This window comes from Dioscorea cayenensis, chromosome 15 (assembly GCF_009730915.1).
Source record: "Dioscorea cayenensis subsp. rotundata cultivar TDr96_F1 chromosome 15, TDr96_F1_v2_PseudoChromosome.rev07_lg8_w22 25.fasta, whole genome shotgun sequence".
In the NCBI taxonomy this organism is placed as follows: Eukaryota; Viridiplantae; Streptophyta; class Magnoliopsida; order Dioscoreales; family Dioscoreaceae; genus Dioscorea; species Dioscorea cayenensis.
In genome coordinates, this window is record NC_052485.1 from 6,797,154 (window position 1) to 6,814,423 (window position 17,270).

At 33.1% G+C, this 17,270-nt stretch overlaps 1 protein-coding gene across 2 annotated transcripts; it reads right to left on the reverse strand.

Moving 5' to 3' along the window:
• Positions 1-1,392: 1,392 nt before the first annotated feature.
• On the reverse strand, positions 1,393-8,246 carry LOC120276921 (ETO1-like protein 1). Of its 2 annotated transcripts, none has more exons than XM_039283661.1 (6): positions 7,765-8,246; positions 7,322-7,678; positions 5,484-7,177; positions 5,068-5,359; positions 2,123-2,432; positions 1,393-1,935 (listed from the first exon to the last, which is right to left on the reverse strand). In XM_039283661.1, the coding sequence occupies exons 2-6, from the start codon at positions 7,379-7,381 to the stop codon at positions 1,715-1,717; spliced, it is 2,577 nt and encodes an 858-aa protein (XP_039139595.1). In that variant the 5' UTR covers positions 7,382-7,678; positions 7,765-8,246; the 3' UTR covers positions 1,393-1,714. The 2 variants fall into 2 exon arrangements, with proteins under 2 accessions (XP_039139595.1, XP_039139594.1); XM_039283660.1 differs by having other exon boundaries at positions 5,484-7,193; positions 7,765-8,244.
• Positions 8,247-17,270: the final 9,024 nt, after the last annotated feature.

A 17,270-nucleotide genomic window follows, 5' to 3' on the forward strand; every position in this document is an offset into this window, starting at 1 on the left:
CTTATCGTGTAAATATATGCTATTCATTTTATATAATAATTAAATTATGAGAAAATCAATTATTATTCGGTGCAAATAACATAAACAGGTAAATGAGGGCTTCTGTCACCTATTTAATAAATAAATAAATAAATAAATAAGCAAATGATTTCAAACTCCATTCAGTAGAAAGCTAGGTAGTCAGAACCGGGTTGGACCGACCGGTCCAACCCGGTTGAATCAGACTCCGAGCATTAGGCGGTTCGGTTCGACTCTATAAAAACCCGAGGCGGAGGAAATCATTGTTGAACCGGATGAACCGGACCGGGTTCATCCGGTTTCAACAATGAATTAAAAAAAGCCAATGGGCCATGGCCATGGCCCTATGTGATTTTTATTTCAATGTGAAAAACTTTTTGTGTATGTAAACTATCGATTTTTGAATTTTCTTACCATGCTTATTGCATAGTATTATCTAAATGTATCTTTTGTTGAGAGTTATGAGCTATGGATTTAATTTTATGGATTTGATTTTAGTGTTTGAGAAAAAAACTTGATGAGATTAATTTTTATTTAGTGTTTTATACTTTTTATATGGATTTAGTTTAATTAAATGTTGTTAAATGTTGTGTTTTGAATGTGGAATGATTGGAATCAAGACTTGTTTTGTAACTTTTGTTTGATAGGTTGTATTTAAAAATTAATATAGGTTGTGTATTTGATTTAAAAATTAATATAATATTTAATATATTTTATTTTATATTTTTATTTATTAAATCCGGTTCGACCCGGTTCGACCGTGGTTGGACCTCTTGACCCTTGAACCTTGGCCTCCTCCGGTTCAAAGGTCCGGTCCGGACTACCTAGGTAGAAAGTCATGGGTAATCATTACATTGTCTCCACTTCACCTTCCCATAACGCCCTTGTCTTTCAAATTTCGAAATTAAATTTATTTTATTCTAAACCTTTTTCAGCTTCATTTTATTAACCCATCCGGTGAATAGTTTTACCCTAAAAAAAATCTATATTGTACTTAACATCAAATGGTTAACTGAAAACAAATTTGAAGTTAACTTTATTTGGGCCAGTTAACTTGTTGTCTACAAACAACTTAGTACTGATTAAATGATCGAGATTTAAGTCACTAAAATAAATTGTTTCTATTTTGATAAAACTCTCAATATCTAATCATAAACCCTGATTTCCCCTGATTTCCCTGATTTAGAGCCCGCAATTCTTGAAAAACCAGTGCATTAAAAATCTAAAAAAAACCATGTATTATTTGATTTTTTTTTTTTTTCTTTTGTGACATAATTTCATTGTTTAAAGTTACAGACACATTGTAAAATTCAACTTAAATGAGCAAGCAATACTTTTTTCTAATGACATTCCATTTGAGCACACTCATGAACATGTCAAAATAGGTAATCTTTTCCATGGAAGGATGGACTCAATCAATAGTCTTGTTCAACAAAGTTCCATGACTTCCATCAAGCAATTTACCTTGCCAATTTCATTTTCTTCACAATCAAAATTTCTAAACATGACTTTGATGATTGATTGAACCATACACTAAGAACTGGACTGTAAATTTAAGACATAAATTACAATGAAGAAAAGTAAAAATAAAAAAAAGGGAGATAAACATGAAAGAATACAGAACCAAGACAGTCTAAATGAAGGCAGCTGCATGGATCTGGTTGTGTAGCATACAACATGAAACCATGGTTTCCAATCATGGTTCTTGGCTGTAGACGCGCCGGTGGAGCTCCAGCATCTCTTGGTGGTTCGGGTCTAGGGAGAGGGCGGCCCGGCAGTCTCTGAGAGCACTTGAGACATCTCCAATGTGCTCATGGAAGGCGGCTCGAAGGTGCAAGAGGTGTAAGTCAGCTTTAAATGCAATGGCTCTGGTTAACTCGGCTATCGCCTCTTTCTCCTTGTGGCTATCCATCAACACTGAAATCAAGCACACTCGGATGTCAGATATATCCCAGAACGTTCAAATAATTCTTGTTGTCGAAGAGAAATAAAGATAAATATTCATACCGACTCATCTGTTTGATTTCCTTGTTTAAATAACCGGTGGAAAATAAAAGACTCATCAGAGTACAGAAAAAAGCAAAAGCTCAAAGGAGAGTCATACCTGCAGCACGGTAACGATAAGGGTAGACTCGTAGAGGATCTAATTGGGTCACCATCTGCAAGTCTTCTTTCGATAGGTCACGATCACAATATTCAGATCTCTTCTCATATGCTGATGCGTTGTTCCTGGCTTTCTCTATTAATTTCGTCATTTCCTCATACGCTGCGTTCCTCTCATTCTTTAGGAAATGGACCCGGGCGAGCCCCTGATGAGCTCGAGTATGCCGAATTTTGAGGGCACTAATGTAACAGTCAGCTGCCAACTCCAGCTTCCCACAGTCAACATATACGCTACCAAGGTTGTTTAGAGCCTGCAATTTGAGTTTCAGCAAAACAAAATATCAGTGCTCGTTAGTTGTGATTAGCAAATTAAATGTTTGTGTTCATCAGGAAAGAGTGGCTCATTGAGTCCTTAAATACTTTTGATTAACATGAAAAGGCACAAACATTTGCCTTGCTTGTAAAATTTATTAAAAAAATCATGCACTGTTAAAGAACTACAGCCATGAACTCGTATAACTGCAAGTTGATAGAGTGCCTTAAATAACTTCCGAATCTTCAACACTAAATAATAACATATAAACTGTCTCATGATATACAAGGTCAAGAAGATAATTTTGATAAAGGTCGAACCTTTCTGCAAGGTAATTTTCTGATTATTACTCCAAAAACTGTATTCCATATGCCTTTTACTAAAACAAACTTGAGAAATAAACATGTCTGGTGAGTCCCTCCAAGAAATTATTTAGAAAGATATGCTGCTACGAGTACCAATAAAACTAGGAAATCAGCGCACTAAATAATGAGAATACTTTTGTTTTCAACTACATACTTGAACCAGTTCCTTGCAGATGATATCGTTTCACTGTGAGGCACTAAAGGTACTCCTGTGGAAAGACACAAGAATGGCTAACAATGAGATTATAGATGCATCCAAAAACCAATCGGATTTGAGATGAGATAGGCGGATAACATATCGATATGGCCCACATAGTGGTTGGGAGAAACAAATGTGGAAGAAGATAAAAAGGTTGCAGCTGGTGGGTGATGAATGAGCTCATTGTTGAAATCCAACCGCAAAGAAAGATGCTTTGATTGGAGACAAATGAGTGGACGAAATCCAGATTAAAAGGTAAGATAAGAGGACACTTTCAGTGAAAGTGCATGTCACTAACCATATGAATCCAATAAAACAAATTCCGATATTCTTATTCTTTTTATGGTTGGGTTGTGTTGTCAAGTGATTTAACACAACAATTAAAGTGCAACCAACACCAAAAGGAATGGATGAAGAAGAAACAAAAGAAAACAAAGAGCAAGCATGTGGGGGTTAGTAGTATTTCTCTTATATAAATATAATGAGACAAGGAAAAGCAACTGTCACATGTCTACCAACAAACCTTATTAATCAAATAAAGCAATCCTTTAAAAATACCAAAAACCAAAGACTCCAAATTCCAATGACATCTAAAACAGGTATTTTGTATTTAATAATTAAAAATTCAACCATGAACTAAAGTCATTGATAAGCTCCATCTATCACTACAATATCCTGTTAAAAACAGCTTAGATGATGGGTGATTTATTATTAACTTCTAGCATACCTTCATTATCTCTCAAATCTAATATCCTCGGCTAATCTGATGTTCCAAGAATTACTTCTCTTGGCTCTATATGACACTAAGTAATAAAAGAAAATTAACAACATAAGAGCAAGATCACTCAAATGCAATGGAATATCCTGGGGAAAATGAAAATCTACATTTCACCATAAAAGTATACAGGAGAAATGCCAACTTGAGCTTTAAAACTAATAAAGCATGAATTAGCCATGACGCCCTTTATAAGGTTTTTGCGTTTTGCATCATAAAGTCATAGTCAACTTCTTGGTTGAAATTGAAGTTTGCACCAAACTTCAATTTCACATGGTACACATTAAAAATTTGTGAATTGTCTCATGAAAGATTGTGGTGATCCAAAGGGCAATGGAATTGACCAAAGCTAGCATATTATTGAGGATATATAGGATGTATCTTCATTTGGTTTATAGACCCAAACTTCATCTTTTGCCCTGAGTTTCATTTCAGAGCATCAAAGTAAATAGACATAACTTGGTCCAGATATTTCAATGACTTATTATCAGGAAATAGCATAATGGTTGCCCACATGCGTGCATAATAAATTGGGCAAAATATTTAGATAGTAACCCAATTAGTGAGGTATTACTATTAGGGTCACCGAATTATAAAAAATTTCAATTGGGGTCACCTAACTTTAGAATTATGGTCAATTGGGTCACTAATGCATGACACCATTAACAACATGCTGACATGGCGGTACATGTCACCTATTTTTTTTACCACATTAACACAGCCACATGGCTACCAAAATCATCATTTTTCCCACCAACACTTCCATGTAGCTAATGATGTTACAAGGAATGCCATGTCACTCAACATGACCATGTCAGCTTGGCGCAAAATGGGTGAAATGGGTGGCATGAACCACCACGTCAACCCATTGTTAACAGCATTGGTGTTAGAGACTAAAATAACTACAATTCTTACATTGGGTGACCGAATAGAAACTTTTTATAATTTAGTAACTCAAATAGAAATATCCGAATAATTAAGTGACTATTTAGGTATTTTACCCTAATAAATTAGTCATTTGGCATTTTACATAATCTCTACTTTTATCCTGCAACCTGCTTAACTTTTGCATTAGGCAAATACCTTGATCCTGATAAACCACAGAAATCTCACCCACAAATATAATATCATTGCATCAATCATTTTATATATAATTATATTTGACCTCCTGGTGTGGTTTTACACCCTCACAGAAAATATTTCAGTATGACAAGACAATTCTTGGTGCTTTCCTACCCATAACAAAACCACACATATGCTGAACAATGGAAGGATAGGGAACTGATTATCATACCTGACCCTTTCGAAGCCTGTCAGAAGGGCACTGTAATGCTTCCTGAAGAAGCGAAACAACAGTCGCCGAGCAAGAGGGATCCGGCCCTGAATCTGCTAAGGCATAGGCTTTCAAAAAGAATGCCTCAAATGACCTCTGAAGAGTGATTGATTCCTCAGCTTTCCGTAAACCTTCCTCACAGTGACCTGTATCATACAGAATCCAACCCTCATATACAAGACGTTCATTCTCACTTCCTGCATGTTGGCGTGCGAGTTGCAGACTGCGCATTGCGGCTTCAGGGCAGTTTAATCTGATTACATAAAAGGAACCAAGACTTGTTTATCTGGTACTTCTCACATGTAAAAATGATAAATAAACCAGAAAGTTAAAATAACTGGAATTGCATCAGCAGCAGACAAGTAAATGTCTATTACCTGAGAAGAAGCAAAGATTGTCTGAAGTACAGCACCCCTTTGGCAGCATCAGACTCGAGCATCTGATAAATAACTGAAAGCGAACCAATATCATCAACTGAGGACCACCGATCATACAATTGCAGCCAACAGTCAGCAGTTGTCCACTGTTCTACATGCTCCCGTACAAGCGTACGCAATTGAGAAGCTGCTACACGCCCTTCAAACATTCGATACTCAGGAGACAAGGTAAGAATTGCTTGGACATCACAAAGTGCGGACTTATAATCTTCCAGTAATAGGTAAAAACAAAACCGGAGTTCTAGACATTCTAAAGCCAGCTTAAAACCCAGAACACGGTTTATCTCGGCTAGAGCAAGTTTCACATCATCCTTTCTCATGAGTGATGCTGCTCTATACATGTAAGGGTAAATCAGAGTCGGGTCCAATTCCGTTGCCTTATCAAGATCTTCCCACCTGCTATCTCCATCAGCATACAATGATCTCTCCTGATACATCCACCCAAGGGGTTGATAGGATAATATCACTGAGCTGAGCTTTTCATAAGATTGACGCTTATTGCCCTTGAAACGAGCCACTCTGGCCAATCCAGAAACAGAATATACATGGCCAGTGGTAAATGCAGCATTAAAATGGCACTCAGCTTCACTGTATTCCTTTCTCAAAAGCCTCACACATCCCAGCTGATGATAAGCAATCTGCTTCTGCCTATCAGTTATTGCTGACTCTACTAATTTCTCTAAAAAGCATGCTGTCACGTCTGATCTAGGATCTATGCTCATGGCAACTTCACTTAGCAAACAGTAGAGTGAGAATGAGGCTTGACCAACCATGATCAACCTCTGCTGCTTAGTAGCATTAGAAAAGATCTTAACCACTAGTTCATCATTCAAACATTCAGGAAGTTCCCTTAAGAACACCTGTAAACAGGAGACTGCCAGAACAGGTGAATTTTCTTCTAATGCACAGTCCATAAGCTCTATAGCATCTTGCCTTGAAGAAACCAAAGATGCCAGCTTTCGGTCACAGGCATCTTTAAGCTTTTCACAGCAAAATTTGTTTGCAAATATCAAGATTTCCAATAAGACATCCAAAGATAAATCACATAATTGACCTGTATAACTGAAATCACTAACTGCTCTCATACTATTAGGTGATATCCCATTCTCAGATAAATCAATAACCTCACGGAGTGACTCGGTGAAGCAGCCATTGAGCATTGTGTGGAATGGAATTGACAAAGAGGCAATCTTCTGCCTGTCACAAGAAATCTTTTCTCTTCCGATTTGGAAGAAGACAGTAGCTGAGCCATTTGATAAGTTAGAATTATATGTACCTACAACTTCCACAGTCTGAATGGGAAAGCGGGAAGCAATATCTATCCGCCAGAATTCTTGTGAGCACTTGCCACAAGAAGCAAGGAGATCCGATATAAGCTCCTCTCCTTGCTTCTCATATTTCAACCAAGCTCCAAAAACAAGTTCCTCATAAACAGTGGTCGCACTCTGCCAAGCAGAATGAAGGCTCCTCTGCAACAATTTGGACTCCCCAAGACCCCGAAAGACCTGGAACTGGAGCAAATACAAATTGGACCTTTCACTGAGCAGTCCTGTCTCCAGCTCTTCATGGATCTGAGCTAAAACCTCCACATAATCAATAGGCTTATACAGCGGAAGCACCGCAGGTTCCACTACCTTAATAAGTGATTCACTATGTGAATGACATTCAAAACAAAGCCAATGCATCTCAGAATTCATTCGAAGGAATGATATGAACTAGATTTGATTGACAAGACCAAAAAGAAAAAAAGAAAAGAAAAAAATAAAGGAAGAACTTACATGGATGAAGAGGCGTGAGAAGCGACCTTGGAGAGCTTTCCTCTTTCCACCTGTAGCCATGACTGAGGATTAAGCGCATGGAGCTGGGTCTCTTTGCAAGAATCAGACTGAAAGATGTTCCTCATAGAATTAAACAAAGACAAGAACTCTCGAATCTCCACAATCTCCAATTTGGGTGTCCCTCCTATAGCTCAAATGGAGAGATACAAAGATCTACAAAACCTAACCCAAAAAAGCAAAGAAAGGAGACTCCTTTATGACAGGAAACCACAACACCCAATAAATAGCTTTTCCTCCCAAAGCCCAGACCAGGATTAAAAGCAGCGAATGACCACGCTAGCTCTTCCTCTCAAAACACTAAAGAAATTCAAAAGAAAACCAACCAAAACTCAGAATTTCGTAAAGAAAGGGAATAAGCTCAAAAACAAAGGGAAAGGCAGGACCTTTCACAGAAGAGAACAACAAAGATGCCACCTTTCCTCAACCCAAGGCTCTGGAACAGCAGAATCAACAACAACCGTGGAAGAAAACCAAAGATGGCTGTTTGATGAGAGAGTGGTCCTTTTCAGCGTGCAATCCAAAAGACCAGATGAGATTTCCGGGAGATAGAGCTGAAAATCTCAAGACCAGAAGCAAACAGAGAGGGCACAACCCCACAAGCCCACATCACCCTTTTCTTCAGCCCCACATTTAAGAGATCAGAAGAGAAACAGCGACGAACCACTCAACAGAGATCAAAACCTCACTAAATCCCTGATCTGATCTGACGATCAAGTAAAGAAACGTTTTTTCTTTCTCTGCTTCAATGATTTGGAGAGAGAATCCCAGAGAAAGAAAAAAAAAAGAGAAGGAGAGCTGCTGCTTCTGCTCTTGGGTGCGGCTCTCAGGTTTTTAGCTGATGGGAAGTTATGGAAATTTAGAATTAAAATTTTGGATTAAAAAAAAATTTAAAAAAAAACACTTTTTTTTTTAGAAAACGGGAACGATATGCAGATATTGAAAAGGGAAACATTATTCTTCATCACATGCTCCTTTTTTTTAACTTTAAATAAATAAATATATACATAAATATATCTATATATATAGTTTTAACTTTTAAGTTTTTTTTATTGAAATTAATTTGTGCTTTGTCAATCGGTATTTGGATCTTTGCATAAAATTTTTATTTCGAAAAAATTCTGAAATTAAAACCTAAGAAAGACAAAAGTAAGACATTGTTGAGTTGTAAGTGCACTCTATATTTATACCCAATTTAAATTTTAAATAGGGGTGTTTGTCATTTAATATAAAAAAAATAAATAAATAAATAATCATTTGTGAAAAGCTCTGATACAGTTGAGGGACTTACCAAAAAAATCTTTAATAAATAATTAATCAAAATAAAAATATGCAGATATTAGTAAATAACTTGGCCTAATTAAAATGGCATCTCAATTATTCACCCCTTTCCATTTAATAAATACTCAAACAATTTTCAATACCTTTTTCCCATTAAAATTGATGGAATTGATATATTATTTATAAAACTAATTGATTGTAAATTACGTAATTGAAGGTAACTTATTTAAATCATATATATAAAAGGTCGGTTTATTTTTTAAGGAGTAGGATAGATATGTTTTAGGAATATTAGGTAAAAAGGAGTTCGGGCTTTTGTTCCCATATTAATTAATTTGAGTAAAAAAAAACAGAGAGTGGGTTGTAAGAGGTGTCAATGGAGATGGCGACATACACCAAATGAACAAAGCTTCTCACTTGGGCTGACCTTTTGTACGCCGTTAATTTGGTTACTAAAGAGTCAAACAAATTTTTCAAAATTTCAATAATTCTACTATTTTTCTTTTTTTAAAATTATTCTATAATTATGTTCTTGAATTTTTATTTTACCAAGTATCTGTTGGTTGATTGACATTGAATCAGTTCTATATCTACTGACTTCCTTTAAATGGAGGCATTTGTCGACTATTTGCTTAAAAAAATTAATTTAATTTTGAGCCTAAAATAATGTTAACATGAGATAATATTTGGTTTGATTATTACTAAAGTATAGAAAAGTATTTAGTTTAATGTTTGTGTGACATTTTAATTAAATTACAAAGTATAATGGTTTATTAAATAAAGTAATAAGTAATCACATTTATTGAACCAATTGGTGTAGATTAGAATCAATGATATTTTTTAGTTAAATAAATAAAATAAATGTTTGATAATAATCCAAAACCTTGTAATATTTACTTAGCCTTTCTTTAATTAAGTTAATAGACACGGATTATTTTCAATAAAAATAGATAAAACGCATCAAATTGAAATTATTAATTTATAAAGTGAACTAAAACAATGAATATTCATGTGTGTACTTCAAGATTTTGTTTATGATAATGATATATAACTCTAAAAATTTGAGATTTAATAGTGATTTTGTTTAGGATAGTCAAAATTTATGTAAATTTAGTGAGTCAAATAAAAAGATTTTAAAAGGAGGAATAATCATGCCTAAAATTAGTCCTAATTAAACTATTATATTAAAAAAGTTTGAATAAAAAAGTGTACATTTATATTTATTTATTTTTGATCTCATGTGAATTAGTTAATTATTATATAAACATAGGATTGATTAAATTGGAAATGTAACTGATTTTTAATGTTGACCTATGAGAAAAAGCAACTTAGAATGAAAATAAAGGAAAAAGTATATTTTCAGAAACTTCACATGTACTCATCTTCAAAATGTTTTGTGAGGCAAGGATAATGCTATATTTTAATTATTTGAGAAAACAATTAGTTTAATATCATTATTATTTTGTTAGGCTATGTAATTCATAAAAGCTTTTAAATAAAAACTATTTATGCATGTATTTTTTTTTAAATGGACATTTTACTCATTAACATTTTAACTTTAGATATCAAATAGAAGGAATTTGCAAGATAATAATCACACATATAAAGTCATAAAATAAATAAATAAAACATTTAAGAAAAAACATCTCATCATCAAACAGTTGAGATGTCACAATAAATGATTCAAGTATGCACATGGTACAAGTACCCATTAAAAGGGTTTATTCAAAATAGAAGATTTGCAAATCAACAATTAAAAGGCAGACATAAGTATTTAATTTTATTTAATCAATGTTTAGTTTTTCAAAATATCAAACGACAATTAACCCTAAACTTTCATAAATAAGTTTAAAATGATTTTACTCTTATCATAGCCATTCATGTAGGGATCAATTGTAAAAGAAATGTACATTTTTTTTATAGGAACAATTCATTATGGTAGTTAAAAAATAGATAAACCGCTCAAATTTATTAACAAATTTAAGTACAATGAAAGGAACGAACAACTAAAAGTGATAAATATTCAATCAACTTTTTAGAGTCACTCTATTAAACCAAATCTCAAAAATCTTCAATCAACTTTGAGATTGAGGATGGGCCATTGGATATAATGGTTGAGATGTAAAGGGCTACATTTAGTAGTTGTGATAGTATCATCTAACAAGATCTTTTTTGACTATTAGACTGTAGTAGGCAAAAGGAGAAATATATAATTAAATTTAATTAAAATTAAAATTTGTGGAAAATATAATAATTAAATATAATGGTAATTTTCTTCTTCGTTTACTAGAAATATGAGCATGGATGCAAATTGAGGTGGAATAAGACTATGAAAAAGAATTCTTTTTTTTTTGTGGAATCAAAATTCTAGTTATTTAGAGAAATATTGTAAATATAAAAGAGTGGATTGAAACTTTATGAAAGATATGTAGAAACTGTGATGTTTGTCTCATAAAGATGAAATATCAACTTCAATGATTTTTTGTTATGTTGGTAGATGATGTTATGATGTGTCTAAATCATAAATTAATTGGAACTGATAACCAATTAATGATGTATATAGTTGGGAAGTTGAATTATTTAAATTGCTAGAAATTTTCTGTAGTTGATTCCTTGTAATGAGATGATGATTTGAAAATAGTCACAAATTTAATGAGTATAAGACAATAAGTAACATAATTTATTTAATTAATATTTTTTATTTAAGGAAAAAATAACATTATATCTAAAGCCTATAATTTTATAATATATTGTTAAATTATATATATATATATATATATATATATATATATATATATATATATATATAATTTAATAAAATGGATAAACCATCAGCCTCAATTAATGTTGTGAAAAAATAAGAATTATTGTTTAACTTCTCATTTAACAAAGAAAAAAGTTATCATCTTTTTAATGTGAAAGTGGTTAAATAACATAACACATAGTATTATGTTTAATATTTTTTAAGAATAATTAATTTTTCATTTATGATTTTATTTTGGGTTTTGAATTTAGACGCTGTTTAAATAATTTATTTATTAAAAAATAATTGTTTTTATATTTTCATATAAATATCTAAAAAGAGTAGCAAAAGCATGGTGGAAGCACTCCAAAGTTCAAACCTCTGTAAAAAAAAATATTTGGTTTTTTTTCCTTAACCCAAACATGAAATAAGTTAAATTTAGTGGTAATTGCCAAAAACCCCTTGACAACTTCTTTTATGGACAATTACCCCTCCCAACTTTTAGTATCCTCAAAAAACCCCTCTTTTTTTCCCAACTGATTTTTCAACCCATCCTGCATCTAATGAATAGAAATAGAATCAATTAAAATTTTCATAGATGATATTACCCTTGCATGGGAAGTTGTGGAAAACTACCATATGGTACGAAATGACCATCATGCCCATTATGTAACCACTTTGGCACTTGAGAAGGAAAAACTAGAAGATAAACAAGTTTTTTTTTTGGGTATTCATCTTTATTGGCGAAACTTTTTTCTCCCCTTCGGTCTTTCATCTACTTGCAAGAGAGGACATGCACTTCTTTCCCTTGTTTGCCAAGAGTTTAATCCCCAAGGATATTGTATTATGAAGAAAATAGTTACTGGAAGCAAGCTTCCTTAGGACCTTTGTTGTCATTCCTCGAACACAAAGAGTTGAACTTTACTCTCCGCTCATTTCTTTTCTCCTTCTTACCGAGTCTTGGATGCATTCTTTGGCTTTCAATACTGACCTTGGACCTCCGCTATCAACTTAACTTCCTTCTCATGTTGGTAAGCTTCTTTCTTTTTCTAGTTTCCGATTTTCCTTCTTGCTTTAGAAACTATGATTTCCTATTCAAGTCCAGGCTCCAACAACGGGAATGGAAGAAAGACCACCTTCGATAGATTCTGACTTCAAGTCCTTGTTCAATGTTGATGGGTCACTGGGCTTAGAATAAATCATTGAGAATTTGTGTTATAGTTTTACATTATATGTTAATGCGTATCTGATTATACGCTTTTTACGTTTAACAATAGTTATTTTTATTTAAGTTATCTTGTTTTCGCTTATCAATCCTGGTTTCTAATTAAGCTAACACGTTTCCGTTTAATAGTCTTGGTTTCTGTTTAACAATAGTTTTTTTTTTTAAATTACCTTGTTTCCATTTATCAATCCAGGTTTGTATTTAAGCTAACGCACTCATCCATTGCAACATAGATCACATAAAAACAATTACATGGCAAGCAACAACACCCATTCAAATCGATTCTAGCCAAAATCAAACAACCAAAATTACTAACAAATCAATAAAATGATCAAAAAAAGATTCGATCTTCAAAGTCAAATACCAAAACCATCACCAAATCAACTAAACAAAATAGAAAAAAATAAGAACAAGAACTTTAGGGAATCGGAACGTAAAAGGGCCACATTTTCATGGATATATGGATCAATCTCTCCGACTCCGAGTTGAATAGGCGGCCGAATGAAATTGTTAGTGCAACCGCACTATTTATTGGCATGATTTGACACCTAGACCAAGTGACATGGCAACCAAGGTGACAAAGCATAATTGATGATGTGGCAAGCATGGTGACATGGCAAGGAGACTTGGAGTGCAAGGCAAACATCTTGAAGATCTTGATGGAGCTATTTTTAGTAAGTCTCTAACATGGAGCCAAAATATCTTGAAGATCATGGTGAAGCTATCTTAAAGATCTTGGTGAAGTTATATGTGGCAATGCATTACAACTTGAAGACAAGATCATATCAAGACCATATTTAGGTGATTTGATTGAAGACTAAATATGGTGGAGCTTAATTAAAAAAAGATCTATTCATGGTGTGAATGAAGATATGATTTGAAGAATCCTTGATGAGAATCATTGAAGTCTATTAACGGCAAGATTTGAGGACCAAACTTGGGTGAATTGAAGATCAAGTTTGGAGAATCTTTGAAGACCAAATTTAGGTGGATTGAAGACTAAGTTTGGCAAGTTTCATGAAAGACGCACAAGGACGTGCGCCCCTTGCGAGGGGACTGCGTGATGAGAAACTGAGGAGGTAGGCTAGTTGTCGGCAGTCGGGATCGGGAGATTTGGCTGCATCGACTCGGACTAAGCATGACCGGGAGGTTGATGGGTCTTGAGGTCGTCCGCAACGTAAGCGTAACTCGGTCAAGTCGCTGATCGAGGGCCATGTTGCAACTTATGTTACAACAGGGGAGTTGCAATGACTAATTTCAGCGAGTTTTTAAATTAGTAGCCGTGGAGATTCTAAAAAGAGGTATGTGCTATATTTGGGACGTTGAGGCGTCTATATAAGTTACCTTGCTCGTAGATTGTAAGGTGTGACTCTTGAGTGACTCTTTGAGGAGAGTGTGTGAGCACCAAACAATCTAGAGAGGGTAGTGATCTTTATTGTTGAGAGTGTGAGTGACAAGTGTTTGTACTCATCTATTTTTTTACCTCTTTTAGTGGATTGTTTATCTCCGGGCTTGGCCCCCGGATGTAGGCGAGTGGGCCTGAGCCGGGTTACCAACGTTGTGTGTCTCCTTGTGTTTGTTTGTGTGTTTTTTTTTTGGTTTGTGTGAGACTTCTATGAGTGCTTAAGTGTTACTTAATACCCACAAACCACACCGGAGGAACTAACAGAAATGATGCAGCTTTTCGCCTCCGAGCTTTGCAAAGCGAACGATTAAATGCTCATTTGCATATTGCCCCTCAAATCCTCTCTAATTCTCAATTAATCTTTATTTAACATATGATTTAATAAAATGTGAATTTGAATATGAGTTATTAGAAGTTGAAGAAGTACATTACATATAAAGATAAATTTTAACATTTTACGTTTAACAATAGTTGTTTTTGTTTAAGTTATCTTGTTTTTGTTTATTAATCTTGGTTACCGTTAAAGTTAACACGTTTCAGTGTAATAGTCTCGGTTACAGTTTAAGTTTACTTGTTTATATTTATCTGATTATGTTGAAGCACATTGTTAAATGTTTTACTTTTAATTTGTTGGGTTTCAATAGTTTTACATTATATGTTAATGCGTATCTGATTAAGTTTACTAGTTTGTGTTTAATAGTTTTGGTTTCAATTTATGAATACATTTTTTACATCTAACAATAGTTTCTTTGTTTAAGTTGTCTACTTTCCGTTTATCAATCTGGGTTTCCGTTTAAGTTAACACGTTTCGGTTTAATAACCTTGGTTTCTGTTTAACAGTAGTTATTTTTGTTTAAATTACCTTGTTTCCGTTTAATTATTCAAGTTTGTGTTTAACCTAACGCGCTCCCAACAATCTGCCCCATGATAAACATTCCAACAATTTCAAGTTTATCTATACAAAAAATAGACATAAATCGAATGAATAGGAATTAAAAAAACACACACACATGATGTACCAATTCAGAATCTCCAAGGGGATCGACATAAGCCCTAAATCGGTCTTCCATCTCAAGCCTCTTCCTCCCTCTTTTACAAAACACCTAATACCTCTCACCCTCCTCATCCTTCTTCCACCAATCAGATTTGTTCGGTTCTCCAAAGCACAGCACATCCCCTATTAGTATATCAATCCTTGTCGACCTCTTCCTCTTCAAGGCCAAGCTAAAGCCGAGTTTTTCCCACCCGACTCCGCCGTCAATCTAGAAGGTGAACCCGAAGAATCCATAGCAACAGAAGGCGGCGACGAAAATGGTCGAAGCCCACACTAGAGATGCGTGGTGAGGCTCAAGATCTTTCAAAAAATATTTGAAAAGAAGAGAAAAAAAAAAACTGGGTGATTTGATGGTTAAAAGTACAATTTTTAAAAAGATGATGCGTTGTTTCCCACTATTGCCAAGGGTAAAGATGGAATTTAATTAAATGAACTAGATAAAATGAGCCGTAGTGATAAAAAAATTGAAGTGAAATAAAAAGAAGGGTTGTATGGCAAATTCAAAACTCAAAAGGGCTGTCTGGAAAGTTTTGAAACTGTTAGGGGGTAAAAAATAATTTTCCCTTAAATTTATTCAAGCATTTTTATAAAATTTAAAAGAAATTATTTTTTGACAAAAGCTTATACCCACAAGTTAAAATAGTTGATGGTAATGGGACCAAAAGGCATATTTTGCAGTAAATTAAAAAGTATAAGTTTTATTTGTTAAAAAATTAAAGATTAATCATGACCCAGTACGAATAATAATAATAATAATAATAATAATAATAATAATAATAATAGCAAGATTCAGGTAAAAAGATATTTGTTTTTATTAAATAAATGGATAAAAAAATAAAATGTCTATTTTTACGAGGGAAAATTTTGACATATGCTAACGAATTTTTGGACTATTAGCACTAGCTCTTCTGTGTAAAGTATTTATGTACTATTGATGAGGTAAATTTAAACTATAGCTCTTACAAAATTAGAGGCACAAATATATTAAAGTGGTAACTTTGTATTTGTGCACACGCCTTACAATGGCATATAAGTATAATATCATTATATATATATATATATATATATATATATATATATATATATATATATATATATATAACAATTATGGATTAAACAATAGAAAAAAATACAAATAACAAAAATTTGAAAAAAAATTATATTTAAGAAATTATCGCGTGTGACTAAAAATTAAAACTGCTCTTAGAGCTTAATCAAATGCTTTAATATATCTTGGAAGGTGAAGAGAAAAATTCTCGTCCTTTAAGAGTTTAATTTTTAAATTAAAAAAACATGAGCTGCTACGGTGGCTCTTTTATTTAATTGGACAAAGTATTAGAAAAGTAAATGGAAAATATTAAAAGTGAAGACAAGTAGTTCTAGTTTTAGGTTTTTTAAAGCTAATAAAAAAAATAAAAACACTGCCAAAAAAAAAAAATGCGTTTAAAATATTGGCCATTTTAAACTTTTACTACTTCCATAATGACTCACATGCTTCTCATAAAAGTTTAGTATTCTCATTTAATGGGATCAATTTAATAATTTTCCTAATATATCTATATATACACATTATATAATAATATTATAAATATACCTGGACATTTTGTAAGGTCATTTAACCTATAATTGTCTATTTATCTTTGCTCATGTTTGTTCACATTCATCATAAAAATTTTGAAATATAATTTTATGTTTGATTATTATTTCCAGCACAATGAAACACTCAAGAAATCAAATTTTACATATAAAAAAAATACTTGCCATTTTTAATTTAAAAACATTCAAATAGAAATTACATTAATAAAAAAAACAGTGAAATTAATTGGATAACAAATGTCCATGAGACAAACAAATAGTGGGGTTAAACTTAAAGAGCATTAAACGACAAGAAGGAAAAGAACAAGTTGTTTGAATAGAGTTAAGAGTATATACATGACTACATGTGGTGAGAGGGGCAAAGCGTGCATTGATCAATGGAGGTCATATCTTGGAATTAGGTAATGCTCCCTCGCATGATCTTTTACAGTACCATCTTGTCTACCACCTCATTCATACACTCTCTTTAGACCCTTTCTTTTCATTATCACATCCCAACCAATCTTTCTATTCATTCATTCATTCATTCATTCATTATTATTATTATTATTATTATTTTAAAATACGTTTGTTAATCTAGTTATTATA